Raw genomic sequence first — 18,344 nt, forward strand, 5'->3', positions numbered from 1 at the left:
AAGAGAAGCCACAGGAATTATTAAAAAGGAAAACATTGAATTGGGCTGGCTTACAGTTTCAGAGGTTTAGTCTGTTACTGTTATGGTGAGCAGCCTGGCAGCATCAAGGCATGCTAGAGAAGTAGCTGAGAGCTCTTCATCTTGATCTGCTGGCCGCAGCAGGAGACTGAGAGGCACCTGCCAGGCTTGAGCTTCTGAGACCTCAACAAGCCTGCCTGTAGGCACACACTTCCTCCATCAAAACCACACCTACCTCCAGCAAGGCCACACCTCCATAGGTAGTGCCACTCCCTATGGGCCTACGGGGGCCATTTTATCCAAACTAACTTATTTTCTATTCAAAGAAACATGTATCAAAGATAAAATATACTTCCATTAACAGTGTCTTAAGTGCCATCTAAATGTGGCTGCTTTGTTGAAAACCTAGTGCAATCTGACTTGGATATGGAATTGTGGTTTATAGTGCTTTTTGCTGGCTACCATTAACAGCAGGATGTCTTATGCATTCGTTGTTACTAAATAAAAATTTACCTAAATATCACAGCCTCTAAGCTTGAAGATAATTTCTCTGAGTAGTCGAATCTTTTCCTTAGTTCATTTATAGAATTGTTTCTGGTGGCAAGCTTTGATTATTCTTATTACACAAGCAACTCCAAATTTTCTTGTACAGAATTCTTTAGTTATTTGAGTCTCCAAATAAGATACATTTGTTTCTTCTCCAGCAAAAATATTGGACTACTGCTCTTGAATCTGAACTTTTATTTTATAGGACGTGGAAGAATGTTGACCTACATAGGAGGAAAATGTTTTCATACCTTTACTTTAGGTGAGTTTTTAATATCTTGAAGTTGCTAGTAAAGACAAGGCTGTTTATGTAATGGCTCCAGCCTGTTATGTAGGTCTTCCCAACCTAGATTAAAGGGGAGAAAAAAAAAAAAAAGCAGCTCAAGTCCCACCTTTTGCAGTGAACAGCTGATTCTGTTTTCCCTTCTTAGCCAATGGTGATCAGATATTTCAGAAGGAAACTGGGTGAGTCATCTTCTGCAGATAAGCTGAAATATTAATAGTTCTATCTCCGCCAGGCTCTCCTGCAGCTAGATAGCAAGACTCCCACAGAGTCTTGCGGGAGAAGCGATTCCTAGCAAGTCAGCCTGTAAAGCGGCTTGGATTTGAGGGATTCTGAAAGCGATTACGTTAAACAGTACGCTTGACTTTGCATTTTAATAGGTTATTTTCCTTTCCAGTTCTTGGCTTGCGCGAGTTTTTAGGACAGATGGACTTAAAACCTGCCTGACCGTGGACCCCTCACCGGAACCCCTGCAGCGGTGAGTATCTACGGCCTTGGAGGCTGCGCGTAGCTTTTCCCACCTTACGGACGCCCCGGGGCCTCTGGGAGCCATTCCTGAGGATCGCGTGTACTGTGCGTGTGGAGTGTAGGATTTTGGGTGCTTCTACCCTGGCTGGCATCTTGGGGAAGCTCCTGACAGGAGAGGAGCTGGGCCTGCTTGCGCCACCAGAGGGCGCCATACTCGTTCTCCTGCAGTCACTCGCTGAGTGTTGGCTCAGCGAACAGCCAGGCCACAGACGAGGTCGCGAGGAACCCGCCCCAGGGCCACAAGCTAAAACGGGAGACTGCCCGCGCGTCACGAGCCCCTGGGACCGTGCGAAGGAAACCAGAAAAGAACTTCCGCGGCCGTTGGGCGTGGGGCGGGGCTTCCGGTCCGTGGGTTTTAAGAGCCTATCTGGGGGGCGGGACTTCCGCGGTTACCGGAAGTGCGGGCGCGCCAGTTCTCGTCGCCGGGTCGTGTCAGTGCGGGAATTGGCCGGTTTTCCACGCTGCTCCGGGTCTGCCCTGGGCTCTGCGTCGGGGGACCCACGAGTTGAGTGCGACCTGGGCTGGCACCAGGTGGAGGCGAGTGCTGCTGTGACAGGTGACGCCATCTTCCCAGCTGTCCGGCTTGGCGTCCTTCCCGGGGGAGGTGAGGTGTCCGGGTGGTGGTGGGGACGAGCTGGTCAAGGTTTCGAGGTGGACGAAGGATACGGTCCTAACCTTGCGCGTTCCCTCCGGCTTCCCTGTGTCCCCAAGTGGCGTCTGCCTGGCTGCAGGGTGTTTGAAGATGGTGGTCTACGATCCCACAAAGTCGGGTTCTGGAGGAGGAAGGGTCGGGGGCGAAGAGTGAGGGGAGAGCAGATGCTGAGGTGGTACCCCCACCCCGCCACGCCTTGTTTCTCTTTCTGAAGACTTCTCCTTTTCGTTCTCCCCTGTACACGTCCGCCTCCGACGACAGGCATTAGTTTTAAGGCAGCTTAACAGGTCAGTTTTACCAAAAAGTTGCATAAATATGTCATCCCAGTTTAAGAGCAGACGTAACCGATTACCAGGTTCTCAGAGGTTTTATCATCTAAGTTGAACTCTTCGATGTGCCTTGTGCTTGAAGACTAGGTCCGTTAGCTCTAAACCACTATCTTGAACGAATGCAGATTGCTGGGCAGTTTCTTTGAAGTTCAGGTGTGTTTTCTTTATATTAATTGTTTTGGCTTACGAAGTATGCCAAACAAATGATGCAAACTGTTTACCTCTAAGCACTACAGCTTAAGATAATATGCCTCCAGGATACTTTTTTTTTTTTTTTAAAGAAATAGTCAATTATGCAACCTTCCTTGCTGTTTTGTTTACTTTGCTGATCAAATCTGAATGCTTGTAAATTCCCTTTGACATCTAGTTCCCATACTTGAGGATAGTATATATAATCTGATCAAAGTGAGTAGAGGCTTTCTGTTAGTGTTGTCCCTAGGAGACAGGGCAGTGGCCAGTGGCCGAGTGTAATAACAGTGTGACCTTGGTGATTATGTCAGCCACATTGTTGGAAAGTTGTGTGTATCAAGCCTTCTTGCAAAAATTTCTGGACACCAGACCTTAATAAGTATGTTTTGTTCCGGTTCTTTTACCCTGTGTTGATACATTTTTTTTTTTTTTTTTTTGTAATGGCATGTTGGTCTGTTAACTTACTTTGCCCTTGACTTGAGCTAAGATTCTTGGGGTTGTATATTTCGCTTAGCAGTGGTACTAAGAGTTTTGTTAGTTGTCTTGTCCTGTCCTGAAATAAATCGAAATTTATTTCGATTAAATTTTATTCTAGATTTGAATTTCTTTTTTTTTTTTTTTTTGTTTAAGATAGAATATCTTGGTGGTAGCTTATTAATTAGCGATGCCTGTCAGCTTAATGTCACACTTAGAATTGATAAGCATTAATTCTGTGGCTTAATGTGACAGAATGTTTTCAGTAACTAAATGTTGGTGACAGATTTCCAAGGTTGCTTGTAGAGACCATTCTCTCCCTTGATACTGGTTAGACACTGCATTGGTGTTCCAGTCCTCTAGTAAGTAATTTCAAAGTGCTATTACAGTAAAATATTTAAAGTATTAATAGTATCAACAACTTTATTGAACTTCTGGATATTCAGTGACATTTTATAGTCTACATTACCACCTGCAAATTATATAACCATTCTTTTAAAATTAATTTTAATTTTAAAATCAAACCAGATATTTATTTTGAAATAAATCAGGTATAATTTTTTTTTCTTTTTGAAAGAAAAATAAAATCTTTCTTGCAAGGTATGGAGAGTAATGTTTTATATTATTTCAACTAAAGGCATAAATTAAGAATTTGTTGTATATGTTTAAAAAATACTTTAGCAGGCTTCCTTTTATGGTTGTATGTTCTTAACAAAACTGATAATGTAGGTAGTAACAACTTAATATTGAACATACATACTGAAAAGAACCTTATGAAAAGAGAGAAAGCTGTGTTCACTGATGCTGTTTAATGTTACACCATTTATCAAGGTGGTAAATTCATTACCTTGGCAGTATGTATAGAGATTTTATTCATTTGTTAAATATGCTGTACGAAAGCTGGCCATATATTGTTTTGCCTTGCTTTTAGATAGCAGAAAAGATGTGTCACAAATGTGACAGCATTTTATAAGGTTTGACAGAAACTATATTGTAGGTTTCCATTTAATGTGCTGATCTATTCCATTAAAATAGGTAGATGTGAATGTTTTGAAAGAAAACAATTATCTTTTGAAGCTTCAGATTTCTTTCTTTATAAAAATGTACGAATTCTCTAGTATTGGTACTTTGGCAGTATGTTTGTCTGGATATTTTTATAAGAGTGCATTAGAATTTTTAAGTGACCTCTAAAATGCTATAGATTAAATGATGCCACCTCAGTATAAACCTCAAAAAATGCAGATAGGTGAACTAGTGCATAATAAAAGTAACTTTTTAAAATATTTTTTTTGTGTGTGGTGCTGGTGATGAGTCCCACAGTCTCATCATGCGTACTAACCAGTCCCCTTCCCATTGAACCACAGGCTGCCCCAGACCCATTTTCTTTTTTCTTTTGAGACAGGGTTTCTCTCTATAGCCATGGCTGTCCTATGTAGACTCTCTGTGTAGACCAGACTGCCTTAAACTCAAGAGATCCATCTGCTTCTGCCCACCCTCTTCCGCCCTCCCACCACTTTCCCCCTCAGTGCAGGGATTAAAGTCATGCACCGCTATGGCCTGGTAGACCTGTCTTATATTCAGAGTGAAACAGTTTTCTTTCCCTTTTCAATTGCCTGATTAATACTGTTTAGTTTGTGAAATACTGTGAGGCTACTAATTGAATTTGAAGATTCTGCCTCACAGTGATTTTGTGTGCTTCTGTATTTATTGATCCATTTAAGTCTCATAAGCAACACTTTAGTAGCTTTTCAGATCTTCCCACTGACTTCCACTTACTCTCCATTCTTTCTGTTTTCACTTGTCTAGCTTGGGTTCCATGTATACCATTTCAATATTTCTTTTACAAGTGCTTGCAACCGCATCCTTATTGCTAGAATAGCAAACCCCAAACCTTGTCCTTTAGTAAATCAAACATTTAATTCATTGTGTCTGCATGAGTGCTGTGGCCACAGAAGACAGAAAAGAAAATTAGATCGTCTAGAACAGTGGTACTCAACCTTGTGGGTCATGACCTTCACGGGAGTTGTCTAAGACCATTGGAAAATACTGATATTTACATTATGATTCAAACAGTAGCAAAATTACAGTTACGAAGTAGCAATGAAAGTAATTTTGTGGTTGGGGTTCACCATAACATGAGGAACTGTATTAGGAAGATTGAGAACCACTGCTCTGGAGCTGGAGTTGCAGGTGATAAGTTGCCTGATATCCTGCAGTGAACTTGGGTCCTTTGGAAGGGCACCATGGGACCTTAACCTCTTAGCCATCCTTTTATATTTCTAAGAGGGTTTCAGGTAGCCCATGATGGCCTTGAACTCACTATTAAAGTAAGGCTGGTTGGTCCCCTGCATCTACTTCTCTTTACTTTTTTTTAAATACCAGGAGGTAGTGCTTGTAGCCTTCATGCACTTTTTTGATGTCGTGCGAATGGGAGGAAATAATAATAGGACCGGCATTAGTTACAGTTCTTAGCACTGAGGCCAAATCTCTAACACAAAGCAACTTAAGCAGGGAATAGGTTCAGGTTTGAGAGGAATGTAGCCCATTGAGTCATGTTGTCAGGAGTGTGCCAGGCATGGCACCAGGCAGGAAGCATTGAGAGCTGGTGCTGTCCCAGCTTTCTCCTTTCCTTTCCTTCAGTTTTTACCCAGCCCATGAGGTGCTGTAAGCTCTCACGGATACACTCAAATGTGTGTCTCATTACTGTCTTCTCTGTTTCTTAATTCAGATAAGTCATCAGGCATAGGGTCAGTACAGGTTGCTGGGGAAATAGAGGGCATAAATATAAAGGCAAATGTAAAGATGAGGAAAGTGTCACATAGAAAGGCTGACAACAGATTACAGCTTCTGAGAGGGGATGGTCTTCCAGAATAGGAGCTACAGATACAGAGACTGAATTTGAAGTTGTGGGTGGGTCCAGTGCTGGTTTTGGCCTTCACATTGCCGTTTTGTTTAAACCTCAGGGCTAGCTTTACTAAGTGTAGTCTACATTGAGGCTATTAACCTATCATCAGTGCCTGTTAGAGGAAAAGACACTAGTAAATGTCATATGGAAAAAAAGTATCTGATAAGTTACTGGATTCCCATAGTGACTCAATTGATCAAGACAACTAGAACCATTGCCTGTGATGCCTGGAATGACAGTTGACAACATATCCTAGTTACAGAAAATATGAGGTGGTAATTGGAAATAAACTGTGTACGTACTGTGTAAAAACTGCATATAGAATGCTAAAACGATACTACTTTGTGTATCCTTTAATTGGAATGGATGAAGAATAAGGCTGTCAGATATACAAATGTGATCTTGCAAATTCTGACTGGATTTAAACTATTGTAGCAGCAGTTAAAGAAACGGAGTCAGCCAGTTTTGAAAAATAAGTGAAGTGCTGTAATTGGATATTTGACTAAGTGGTGGAAACTGCTTTTTCATTCCTGTCTACTGTTTTGTCAGTTATTTCCAAACCTTTACAAATAGGAATTGTAGATGAAGATTCTAAATCCAGGATTCTTACAAAAGCAAAGGTTGGTTGATACCTTATTGCCCTCGTAGAGAGAGAGAGAGACCAATACTATCATTCCATTTACCAAATCCAGGATGTCAGATGCTTGTGTGTTTGGTAATAACATACCAACATTATAGAGGCCCCTGGAATGATAAAACAATCTTTCCTGCTTTCCCACCACTGATGAGGTTGGAACTCTAGAAATAAAAACACTGCTTTTGGAAAAAAAGGGGGGTGGTAGAGACAAAAATAATTTAGCATAGGGGAAAAAATGAAGTCCAGTTAGGAACAGTGGACATTATACATAAAATGAATATAAAGCTGAAAGATGGAGGAAGTAAATAGGACCTTTGGGATCTGAAAAGGGGCATAGAATTTAGTTTTCTGTTTCCACTATATATTTCTAGTTTGATCCTGTATAAGTCTGCAACCTAGGAACAGCAAAGAGCTCAGGCAAAAATCAGAACAAAGCAGAAAAAAAAAAAAAAAAAAAGAAACAAACTAGACCGCTGTCCATGACAAATGGTGATAAAATCTGTAGGCTTGGTATCAGAGAATGCCTGGGTGAGGAGTTGGGATTTGCTTGTATGAATACTTTTTTTTTTTCCCTACTTAGATGGTATCAGAGAAAACCTAGCAGAGATTCAAGAAGAGGTAGGTTGGAAAGATGGCTCAGCAGCACATGTTGCTCTTCCAGAGGACCAGGATTTGATTTTTAGCAGCCAAAGAGTGGCTCACAACCATCTATAACTCCAGTTCCAGGGTATCTGGTGCCTTCTTCTGGCCCCTGTGGCCAGGCATGCATGCTGCACACAAACATACAGGCAGGCAAAACACCAATGAGCATAAAATCAAAAGACAATAAGCATAATTTCAGAAGATGCTGCCCCTCTGTAGGGGCAAGGAAACTGTGGAGAATAGTAATGACCATCCTTATTCATCAGCCATGGTGATCTGAGTGAGGGCCAAAGAGGACTACTCTAGGAATCTTCCTCATGTGATGGCACATGAATAGAGAGCCTTAATTCAATCTCTGCCTTTTCTTATGCATCTGGCAGCAGCTAAGCAATACTCCTGTTTACCAAAGCAGTTTTAGGAAAGGCTACTGTAACAGAGCCCATCACTTAATAGCATCATGTCCAAAATGTCAAGGTTTCAACTGGGCCTAGGTGGAGCACCCCTGAATCCCAGCACTCAGGGAGGCAGAGGCAGGCAGATCTCTGTGAGTTGGAGGTCAGCCTGGTTTAAAAAGCCTGTCCAGGACAGTCAAAGCTACACAGAGAAACCCTGTCTCGGAAAACAACAACAACAAACCAACCCAAAATCAAAACAGAACAAAACAAAACAAAAAACCCCGAAAAGGTCAAGGTTTCAATTAAAAATCAGTTGGCAGCTGGGTGTGGTGGCACATGCCTTTAAACGCAGTACTGTTTTGGGAGGCAGAGGCAGGTGAATCTTTGTGAATTGAGGCTGGCTTGATCTACAAAGAGAGTTCTGAGCCAGGACTCTTACACAGAAATTATAAACAATCAGGACTAGAACAGATATGGCACTGATTAGAATTATTTGACAAGGATTTTAAATTCACCATCGTAGAACTTTTAAGATCCAGAAATAAAATCATAAAACTACAGGCATCTGATTTTTGACAGGTGTTGAAAACATACATTTGTGTTGGGAAAACTGTGTAATCACTTTAGAAGATTGAAATTAGAACCTTTTACCCTGAACAAAAATGAAGTAGAGATTTTCATGGAAGACGGGAAATGAAACTGCTAGAAAAAACATTTCAGGATACAGTCATCATCAAGAGCTTTCTGATCAGGACTCCAGTAACTTAGGGAATATTAGCAAGGAATGACAGATGGGGTTGCAGTCATTAAATCCTGCTTTACAGCTAAAGAAACAACAGAGAGAAGAGACACCCTTTAGAATGGGAGGATTATTTCTGGATATGTATTCATCTAACAAGAGATTAATATTCAGATTATAGAGATCTTTTAAAAATTAAATACCAGAAAAGCAAATAATTCAGTCAGTATAGTCAATAAATAGGAAGCAAATTGAAAAAACTTTTTTTAAGAATAATTTTTAAATTTTATGTGCATTGGTTTTGCTTACATGTATGCCTGTGTGATAGTGTCAGATCTCCTCAAACTGGAGGTACAGATGTTGTGAGCTGCCATATGGTTGCTGAGAATTGAATGTGGGTCCTCTGGAAGAGTAACCAGTGCTCCCAACTGCTGAGTCATCTCTCCAGCCCCAAACACTTTTCAAATAAAGAAATACAAATGGCTGATGTTCACATCTTTATCAGTTAACTGCAAATCCAAACTACTAGATTGAGATTTTTGTCACATGTGTTCAGAATGCCTATTGTCTTAGTGGATCCTTCTTTCTTTCTTTCTTTCTTTCTTTCTTTCTTTCTTTCTTTCTTTCTTTCTTTCTTTCTCTCTCTCTCTCTCTCTCTCTCTTTCCTTTTTTTTTTTTTTTTTTTAAATAGGGTTTCTCTGTGTAGCCCTGGCTGTCCTGGAACTCATTCTATAGACTAGGCTGACCTTGAACTCAGAGATTTCCCTGCCCTTGCCTCACAAGTGCTGGGATTGAAGGCATGTACCACCACTGCTTGCCTGGTTCATAGTTGGCTTTCTGTTTATTGTTTTAATTAAAATTATAACTAAAACAAGTCTGGGAGAAAAGGGTATATTTGATTTTATAGCTTATAGTCTGTTCCAAAGCAGGAACTCTAGGTCAGAACTTGGAAACGGGAGCTAAAGCAGAGAGCATGGAGGAGTGCGGTTTACTGGCTTGTGCCCCATGGATTGCTTAGCTTGCTTTCTTATACAACCCAGGGATGGTATTTCCTGCAGTGGGCTGGGCCTTCCTACACCAATCATTAATCAAGACAGTACCCCCATAGACTGGCATACAGTCTATGGAGGCATTTTCTCAATTAAGACTCCTCCTTTCCATATCTGTCTAGATTTGTGTCATGTTGTATCATGTTGTGTCATGTTGTGTCATGTTGAACTTATGTTCAAGAAAAAGCAAACCAATAGTTGAGGATTTAGAAAAAAGGAGAATTCTGTTGGTGGGAATGTGAATCAGTTCATTCACCATCTAAATCAGTGGGAGGTTCCTCAAAACACAAAAAACATAAGTATTGTATGTTCCAGCTATATAACTCTTGGGTATATATTATAGATTTGGCCCACAGGGCCACAGCAGCATGTTTTTTTTTTTTTTTTTTTTTGCTGTTGTTTGTTTGCTTTGTTTTTTAATGTGGATTCAGGAGATGGAGTTTGAATTGTCAGGCTTACATGGTTAATGAGTTTACCTGCCAAGCCATTTCCCTGCCCCAGTGTAAAATTCTAAGCACATTTAGGTAATCTACAAGAAAGTACAGAAAATAGGATAGAGGAAAAATAAATTTTCCATGGCTGTCAGTTTTGATCTGTATTTGAAAATAATCAATGTAATTAAACCCTGTTAGGTCAACAAAGAACATCCTTGCCCCCATATTAATTGATACAGAAAGAAAAAGACATTTCAGGACTTATTTGTGAAATAAGTGAATAGGAAATGCATGAGAAAGAAATGTCAACTTGGTAAATAACTATAGAAAACCTGTAGCTAGCTTTAATCTCAGTAGTTGAAGGCGTGGTTATTTTTACATTGAAATTGAAAAAAAAAAAAGGAAGGATATACTAAAATTTCTAGCCAAAAGTATAAGGAAATAAGACTTGCAAACCAAAAAGGCAGAGATGTCTTTTATTTTTTAAGTGGAACAGTAATTTACATTAAAAAACAAGATATCAAAATAAACAATCTATGAAATATTTTTTCTAAAATGTATGAAGAAATTCAGCAAGAATGTGAGATACAAGCTCAATACACAGCAATTTTTTGTATATTAGTAGTTAACGTGAAAAAAAATTAAAATAGTGTTTAAAATGCTAAAAAGTATAAAAGATATTTTAGTGACTTGGGTTGTTCATTTAGTAGTTAACTGGAAACTGATGCAAAGATAAATGTTTTTGTAGGTTTCAAGTTCTAAATTGATAAATAGATTTAGCAAATTCTTTTTAAAGTTACAGTAAGAATTAAAAAAATTTTTTTTGGCTTGTATTGGTGGTTTGCTTTCGTGTATTCTGTGCGTGCCTGGTGCCAGTGGAGGCCAGAAGAAGCATCAGATTCCCTGGAAGTGAATGTTATAGAAGGTTGTGAGCCACCTCATGGGTGTGGGGAATTGAACTCAGGTTCTCTGAAAGAACAGCACGTGCTCTTAACCACTAAGTGATCTCTCTAGTCCTACAAAGCAAGAATTTTTGAGATAAAGAAATCTTTTGAAAACTAGGTTATATTAAGGAACTGGAATAGCTAAAACAGTTTTGAGAAAGATTTAAACAAGAATCATTGTAACTGACTTCAACACTTGAGTTTTGTACTGTTCAGTGAGCACTAACCTTGGTAAGAAATCCTTACCTTGACTGCTGATTATTTCAATTTGCTGTATCAGAAATGAAGTACTTGTTTTCCCTGCTGTTATTTAGCTTATTGCAGGAGTGACCAGGACACTACCTTCTAGAAGTAATGCCCACAGAAAGCGGAAGTTGTTCAACTGCTCGCCAAGCAAAACAAAAGCGAAAATCTCATAGCCTTTCTATACGAAGAACTAACAGCTCAGAACAAGAGAGGACTGGACTACCAAGAGAAATGTTAGAAGGACAAGTAAGTCAGCATTGGCCAGTGCCCATTGTAAAGATGGTTGTCATGCTTATAGTGTAAATGAAATAGCTAATGCATGTAGGTTTCCAAAGCAGAAGAAAGGCTTACACGGCCAAACCTTTAAAAGAACACAGTAAATTCAGCAGTGTACACAGAGATAGAATTAGATTTTTTGGTTGCTTATCATCATTATTATTATTACCATCATTATTATTATTTATTTATTTTTTTTGAGACAAGGTCTCTCTATGTAGTTCTGGTTGCCCTAGAACTTGCCATGTAGACTAGTCTTCCCTCAAACTTACAGAGATCCACCTGCCTCTGCCTCCCAATTGCTGGGATTAAAGAAAGGTGTGTGCCACCATGCCCGGCTAAGGTTATAATTCATAATAATCACAAAAATATACAGGTGTGACAATATGGACTCATTCTTTGTACAGTTTCGTTGTCTAGAAGAGGTTTAGCCTAGACTTCTAAGACAGATTTTCTGTTTCTAACGTTTTCAAGTAAAGGGGAGAATAAAAATTTTGATGTTCTTTCTGCTCTCTGAAGTGACTTTACTTGGCTTTGTCCTTGTCTCAGCTATGGTGAATATACTGTCCTTCCATGAGTGTAGTAATACATGGCTGATAGTGTTGTTTTCATACTTTTCTAATGTCCTTATAGATGTTATGGTGGTAGGATTATTGAAGAGTATTATTGTGAAGTCTAGTTAAATTATTATGTTTTATTAAAATAATTATATACATATTATATATTTAATATATGTAATTATTATATAATACCTATATAAGTATGCACTTATGCTGTTATAACCATTTTTTCACAGTAGACTGCATCAGCCACAATGCTGTATGATAAAAAGGCTTGCATCTGAGAAATTGGTCTTTATGAATGTTGGATCTTATTAGAACTGTGTAAGCAACTTTCTGCATGGGACTTCTAGTATATAAATTCTATAGGGGCAGTAGTGCTTACCTAAAAACCAAAAGGATTATGGCCTGCCACATTGCAGCTAATCAGTAGCTAGAGTGTAGATGCTGGAAAAATAATTGCCACACGAGCAAGGTCTCATTTGTACCTTGTAACTGCCACCTTTTTGCATCCTTATTTTCTTTACTCTTCCTGTGTTTTCCTTAACTCTTGTAAGGCCACCAATCGTAATTAATTAGGGTCACCATTATTACTGCGTTTTACCAGTCACTTTAGTAAAGAGAGTCACATTCAGGGGCACTCAGGTTTGGGACACAGTTCATTTGAGAGAGTAAAACTACAGCTGTGTGGTAGGATTTCTTTGGTGGCAGAAGTGTTATCACCTTTGACAAAGGTGACACAAGGTAGATGTAACATGTAGGCAGTTAAATTTGGTTGGTGTGACTTAGGATTTAAAATATAGATTAAACAAAAAGGAATTACATTGAAATTTTAACAGTCATATGTGGCTGGTAGCTATTAATTGGACAGTGTAGGTAAGTAGTCTAAAATAGTTCTTAAAAGTTTTTTGATTTACTTACATTTCTAGCAGTGAAAATTCTACTTTATTTCCTGGCATAGTCCAGACTTGCTTCCTACATGAGGTAAATATGTTCTTAGTGTTCTCTTCCATTGTGATGTAGTATAAGGTGATCATTGTATCTCACAGTAGCCATTACAAGGGAATTGACAATTCTTTCACCTGAGCAACCTACACCTGTACACTGCTCTAATGGCTGAGTTTCCCATATTAGCTAGACGGTGCCTGTTGTTTACTGAGTATAGTTACTTGGATTGGAACCAACCAGCATGATCTGTGAGTGGCCGGTGTGAATCTTCCCATCACAGTAGGGAGGAGAGTGATAAGAGTTTGATGCTGCAGCTAGCATGGTAGGTAGAAGTGGACTGCTGTGGGAATATAGAAATGTGCCGAATGTCAGTAGTCTTGATTTACAGGAGTAATCGCTTTGGAAATAGTGTAGCAGTGTTCTTGCTGTCATTAAGAAACAATATCCAAAGAAGGTGAAGATTAACCTCCACGCTACTATATCAGGCTAGTGTTCTATTATCTTAAGGTGTAAGTGTGAAGTTTTTTAGAGGGATGTTAAGATTACCATTTCTACCAGATTCATTGCTTAAGCTAGTATGTATATATTTTAAGTAGTTTACAAATTTTATGTAAGAACACATGATTATTGAAAAGCTCAAATTGTGAAACTGTTTACCATTTCCTGAAATTCATAGTTCTAAGAAGTGAACCCGAGGTGGAATTTTAAATAAATATTATGTGTATGAATATTTTTAAAATTTTTACCTTATCAGGTCTCAACAGTTAGTGCTATGTATAAACTTGAGAAATCAACTTGAAAATTATACTGATGTTACTTAAATATTGGAATATTAATATAAAAGTATTTTTGAGATTTTTATTTCTGAAAAATACTTTTTTATTCTGGGAAGGGTAGAATAAACACATACTGATTATTATGTAGATCGTGTCCCTGTCGAGGTAAGAATGGGGTAGGCATATCAAATAGCTTCTATTTATGTAGTGTTCGGGGGTGAGGGGAGTAAATTATTTTGTGAACTTCCTGGGTACCTTGGTGAACTTACTTGGGGAGGTGTGCAAAGGAATGAAGAATGTGGCCCAAAAGGGGTACCTACTTTAGATGTTGACTAAGCTACTAGACAGTTTGCTCCTGTAGGCAAAATTCTCTTTTTCCCTCTCTACATAATAGTCTTAGTTATAGAGGTATAGGAAGTCTCTAGTTTTGGTTGAAGCACAGTGGATCTAATTAGGTGATGAGCTACATCTCTCTATTAGTCCATTGAAATGGCATTTGTTTTTTCTTTCTTTCTTTTTTTCTTTTCTTTTTAAAATAGCTTGTGGTAGAGTCTAAAGGCTATTTGTAACATGGCTTCACTTTTGGGAATGACCTTGCTTCTCTTCAAGTTTGGAAATTTTTGAATAAAGTAAACTCATGTTCCCTCTGTGTCAATGGAAAACAGAGCTTTTCCTCCAATGGGGAAAAAAGTTTACTCTGAGTCTAATATGTATGACCAAGGCTGAAGAACACAGATTATGTTCACCTGAATAACACACTGTTATGGAAGAGAGTACAAGGTCTTTTGTAGTCACAAAACAGAAGAATGTCATCCTTTAGTACACTGGCCACATCTATTGTTAGGGACATCTGGTAGGCAGGCATGAAAGGTTTTGCTGTAGGCTTCAGATATTCTGGCATTCTTAGCTTTAGGGTTGGTAGAGGCTTGTTCCCTGTTTATCAGTGCATTCTAAAAGGTTTACCTAGCAGTCAGGGTGTTAGGTCAGACACAGAGGTTGATGGTAAAAATAGCTGTTAAAAAGAACTGAAGGTAGTTCCAGATCATTTGGGTTCTTAGACTGAAACATTCCATCTCCACAATTATTATGTTCTGGTTTGTCAATCAGTCTTTAAGATATTCAGCATGTATACAGCTTCTTCAGAGAACTGTGTTCACATGTGTTAAGAGGAAAAGTTAGGTTATTTGAAACATGTTTGCTCCTAAATCTTCTAGGAATACATTTTGATTATTGTTTGCTTTGTAGAAACTTGAATCTTAAAATTTTTATTTTGAGTTTTGGGGCTTGAACCCACAGTACATGCTAGGTACATGCTCTCACTGAGCTACATCCCTAACTAATTTTTTTTTTAATTTTTAATTTTAATTTTTTTTCACAATTTATTTATTATTCCCTATTGAAGCCCCCTCCCTCAAATCCCTCCAGACCCACTCCCCCTCCCTCTTCTCCCCACCTAACTAAATTTTAAATTCTTTAAACCTTTAGATGTATAAAAAGTAAAATATATGATGTTATATAGAGTTTAAGATAAATAATAATTCAATTTGAAAAATATATTTTTGCCTAAGTATTAAAGTGACTCATTCATTCATTTCATACAAAAATATTTCTCTTGTACAGGATTCTAAACTGCCTTCCTCAGTTCGCAGTACACTGCTGGAACTGTTTGGACAGATAGAAAGAGAATTTGAAAATCTTTACATCGAAAACTTAGAATGTGAGTATACCATATCTTAATGTATTTTAAAAAATTATTACATACCCATAGAAAATTTTGAGAACAATATTTTGTGATTGAGATTCATCACTGTATTAATTTTTGTTGTTATTAAACATGTTGACTTAAACATATTATTGGATCTGGAGTGATGGTGTAGCTATTAAGAGTACTGGCTGCTCTTCCAAAAGTTCTGGGTTCAGTTCTCAGCACCCTTATGACTGATCACAGCTGTTTGTAATTTCAGCTTTAGGAGATCCATTGCGCTCCTCTGACCTCTGAGGGCACCAAGCATTCATGTGCTATATAGCCATACATGTAGGCAAAACACACATACACATAAATAATATTAAAATAAATTGTCTTGCAGTTCTGTGGGCCTAGCATGAGTTGACAGGATGATGTCAAATCCTGGCAGATTTGTGTTCCTTTCTTTAGCCTTTAGGGACAAACATTTCTTGCTTATTTGTATGGTGATAGAATACACTTAATTGTGCTTTTAGGACAGTCCCTTTGTTACTGTTTTTGGCTCATATGCCCATCTCTTTGGTGATTTGATGGTTTCTCTTGTGTCCTCCCTGACTTACCTTCTGTCTGTTCCAGTCCTAATATGTGACTTGATTGAGCCCCTAGATATTCCAGGGTGATCTCCTTTCCTGCAAAACCCCTGAACTTCTAGGGTAACATGTTAACAGATTATGGGGCTGGGCCCTGGGAATCTTTGAGGGGGCTACCAGATCAAGCAATCAAAATTGCAGTTTTAAATAAAAGGAATACATTTCATTTTTATATACTAAGTATACAATAAATTATATAAACTTTATTATATCCTCTCTTAAAATTTTCAAAAAGCAGCTGGGCATGGTGGCACACACCTGTAATCCCAGCACTCAGGGAGACAGGCAGGTGGATCTTTGCGAGTTAGAGGCTGGTCTGGTCTACAAAGTGAGTCCAGGACAGCCAAGACTACACAGAGAAACCTTGTTTTGGAAAAGTATTTTTCAAAAACATGTTGACTTATTAGAGGTAAATCAAAAGAATTTTGAATTAGCTTTATTTTAGTTTTTTGTTTTGTTTTTACAAACAAATTCCAACATGTGATTAAAAAGAAACACAAAAATAAATTTATATAACCCTCGGGCCCCATTACACTTTTTAAAAGAAAACATTTTCCTCTTTTACTTTATTTTTTTTTCCTTTGAGTTCTTCTGGTGGTTGTTGTTTTGAGCATAATTGGTCTTCTAGTTTTAGATGAAGTCAGATGTGTTAAAGCTTCACCATTGGGAAATTAATATTTTTTTATCCCTTTTGGTGTTTTGTTATTGGGTAATTTTTATGGGGTGGGGCTTGTGTTTATAACATGGATACCATTTACATGAACTATAATGAAACTTTCTCAAAGAGTTGAATGGATACTAATAAGCAGCAATTAAATTACAGGCTGTTTTGTACCTTTTAATTTCTTTTTATTTTTGGTTCTGCAAAAACAGGAATTCTTTGTGTAGCTTTGGCTGTCCTGGACTTGCTTTGTAGACCAGGCTGGCCTGGAACTCACAGAAATCTGCCTGCCTCTCCTTCCCTGAGTGCTGGGATCAAAGGCGTGTACCACCATGCCTGGTGCACCTTTTGATTTCTGTTGTTGGATTAGTCATGAAGAAAATACAATTTTATGTCATTCACACTTTGCTCTTGGAAAATTTTATGTTTTAAGATTGGGTTCTCCACATCCCTTTTATCTTGAGAACAGAGAGGGAATACTGATTCCAGCTTTGTTATAAGTACCAGGTATAGCATCTAATTTCAAGGATTTTTTTTTTTTAAGTATCCAAGTTTTAACAACTGAAATATTTTTATTGTTTTTATTGTGATTTAAGACATTCATGTCACAAAGCACCCCATCCACCAGTTAAACATAATAAAAATAAATCTTTAAATTTACTAATGTTGGAAGGTGCTTTGACTTTATGTTGTCCAGATCTTTGTGGCTTCTTAGGGCCTGTAAGATAAACTTCCAGTTGTCTTTCTAAGTGAGGATTGATCATCTTATCCCGGGTCCTCTTTCCTGTTTATCTTCTTTAGGTGTACAGATTTTAGTATGTTTATCCCATCTTATAGGTCTAGTACCCACTTATAAGTGAGTATATACCATGTGTGTCTTTCTGCTCCTGGGATACCTCACTGAGGATGATCTTTTCTAGATCCCACCATTTGCCTACAAATTTCATTTCCTTGTTTTTAATTGCTGAGTAGTATTCTATTGTGTAAAAGTACCACAATTTCTGTATCCATTCTTCCATTGATGGTCATCTGGATTGTTTCCAGGTTCTGGCTGTTATGAATAAAGTTGCTACAAACATGGTTGAGCAAATAAGGGAACAGGGACTATTTCTGACATGAACTCAATGGCTGGCTCTTTGACCTCCCCCTGACCCCCAGAGGGAGGAGTAGCCTTGCCAGGCTACAGAGAAGGACATTGCAGCCAGTCCTGAAGAAACCTGATAGGCTAGGGTCAGATGGAAGGGGAGGAGGACCTCTCCTATCAGTGGACTTGGAAAGGGACAGGGAGGAGATGAGGGAGAGACAGTGGGATTGGGAAAGAATGAGGAAGGGGGCTACGGCTGGAATACAAAGTAAATAACCTGTGATTAATATAAAAATATAAAAATTATTACCAAAAAAAGATAAAGTTCCAGTCACTTAGCCCAGGTGCTGTATAGAGCCTTTTGTTCTTAGGCTATTCCTGGCCTTGATTTTGTTTTAGACTTTAGTCAGACAAGTATCATATAGTCCCAGGAGGTTTTTGTTAGGAAACGTGTGAATGTGAGGGTTACACGCGGGTTCACAAATCACGCCACGAGATCGGTTCCACGTGGGAGGTTTATTAAGGGAAGGGGGGAGAGGGGGAGAGGGGGCGCAGAGAGACGAGGCGGGGGGGGGGGCTCCTGTTCTCTTTATAGGGTGATTTAGAGCATGCGCAGGTAGTTCAGGTGGTCAGCAGGTGGTCTGGGTGTCTTCACAAATGCCTGATAACCGGTCTGTCAGGTTTCTTGGAGCTGG

General features: G+C 38.7%; 1 protein-coding gene across 3 annotated transcripts in view; it reads left to right on the plus strand.

Annotated features, from left to right (window-relative positions):
- The first annotated feature begins 1,095 nt into the window (after positions 1-1,095).
- Positions 1,096-18,344, plus strand: part of Wdr37 (WD repeat domain 37) — a 61,043-nt gene continuing 43,794 nt past the window's right edge. Inside the window, exons 1-3 of one of the 3 annotated variants that reach the window (XM_055613195.1) lie at positions 1,096-1,325; positions 11,079-11,256; positions 15,191-15,287. In XM_055613195.1, the coding sequence (XP_055469170.1) occupies positions 11,119-11,256; positions 15,191-15,287 (235 nt within the window). In that variant the 5' untranslated portion in view covers positions 1,096-1,325; positions 11,079-11,118. Of the gene's footprint in view, positions 1,326-1,774; positions 1,980-11,078; positions 11,257-15,190; positions 15,288-18,344 lie in introns of those variants that run through there. The other 2 variants (XM_055613194.1, XM_055613196.1) reach the window with 2 other exon arrangements.

The sequence above is a fragment of the Psammomys obesus genome, unplaced genomic scaffold, assembly GCF_907164565.1.
Source record: "Psammomys obesus unplaced genomic scaffold, mPsaObe1.curated_primary_1811, whole genome shotgun sequence".
In the NCBI taxonomy this organism is placed as follows: Eukaryota; Metazoa; Chordata; class Mammalia; order Rodentia; family Muridae; genus Psammomys; species Psammomys obesus.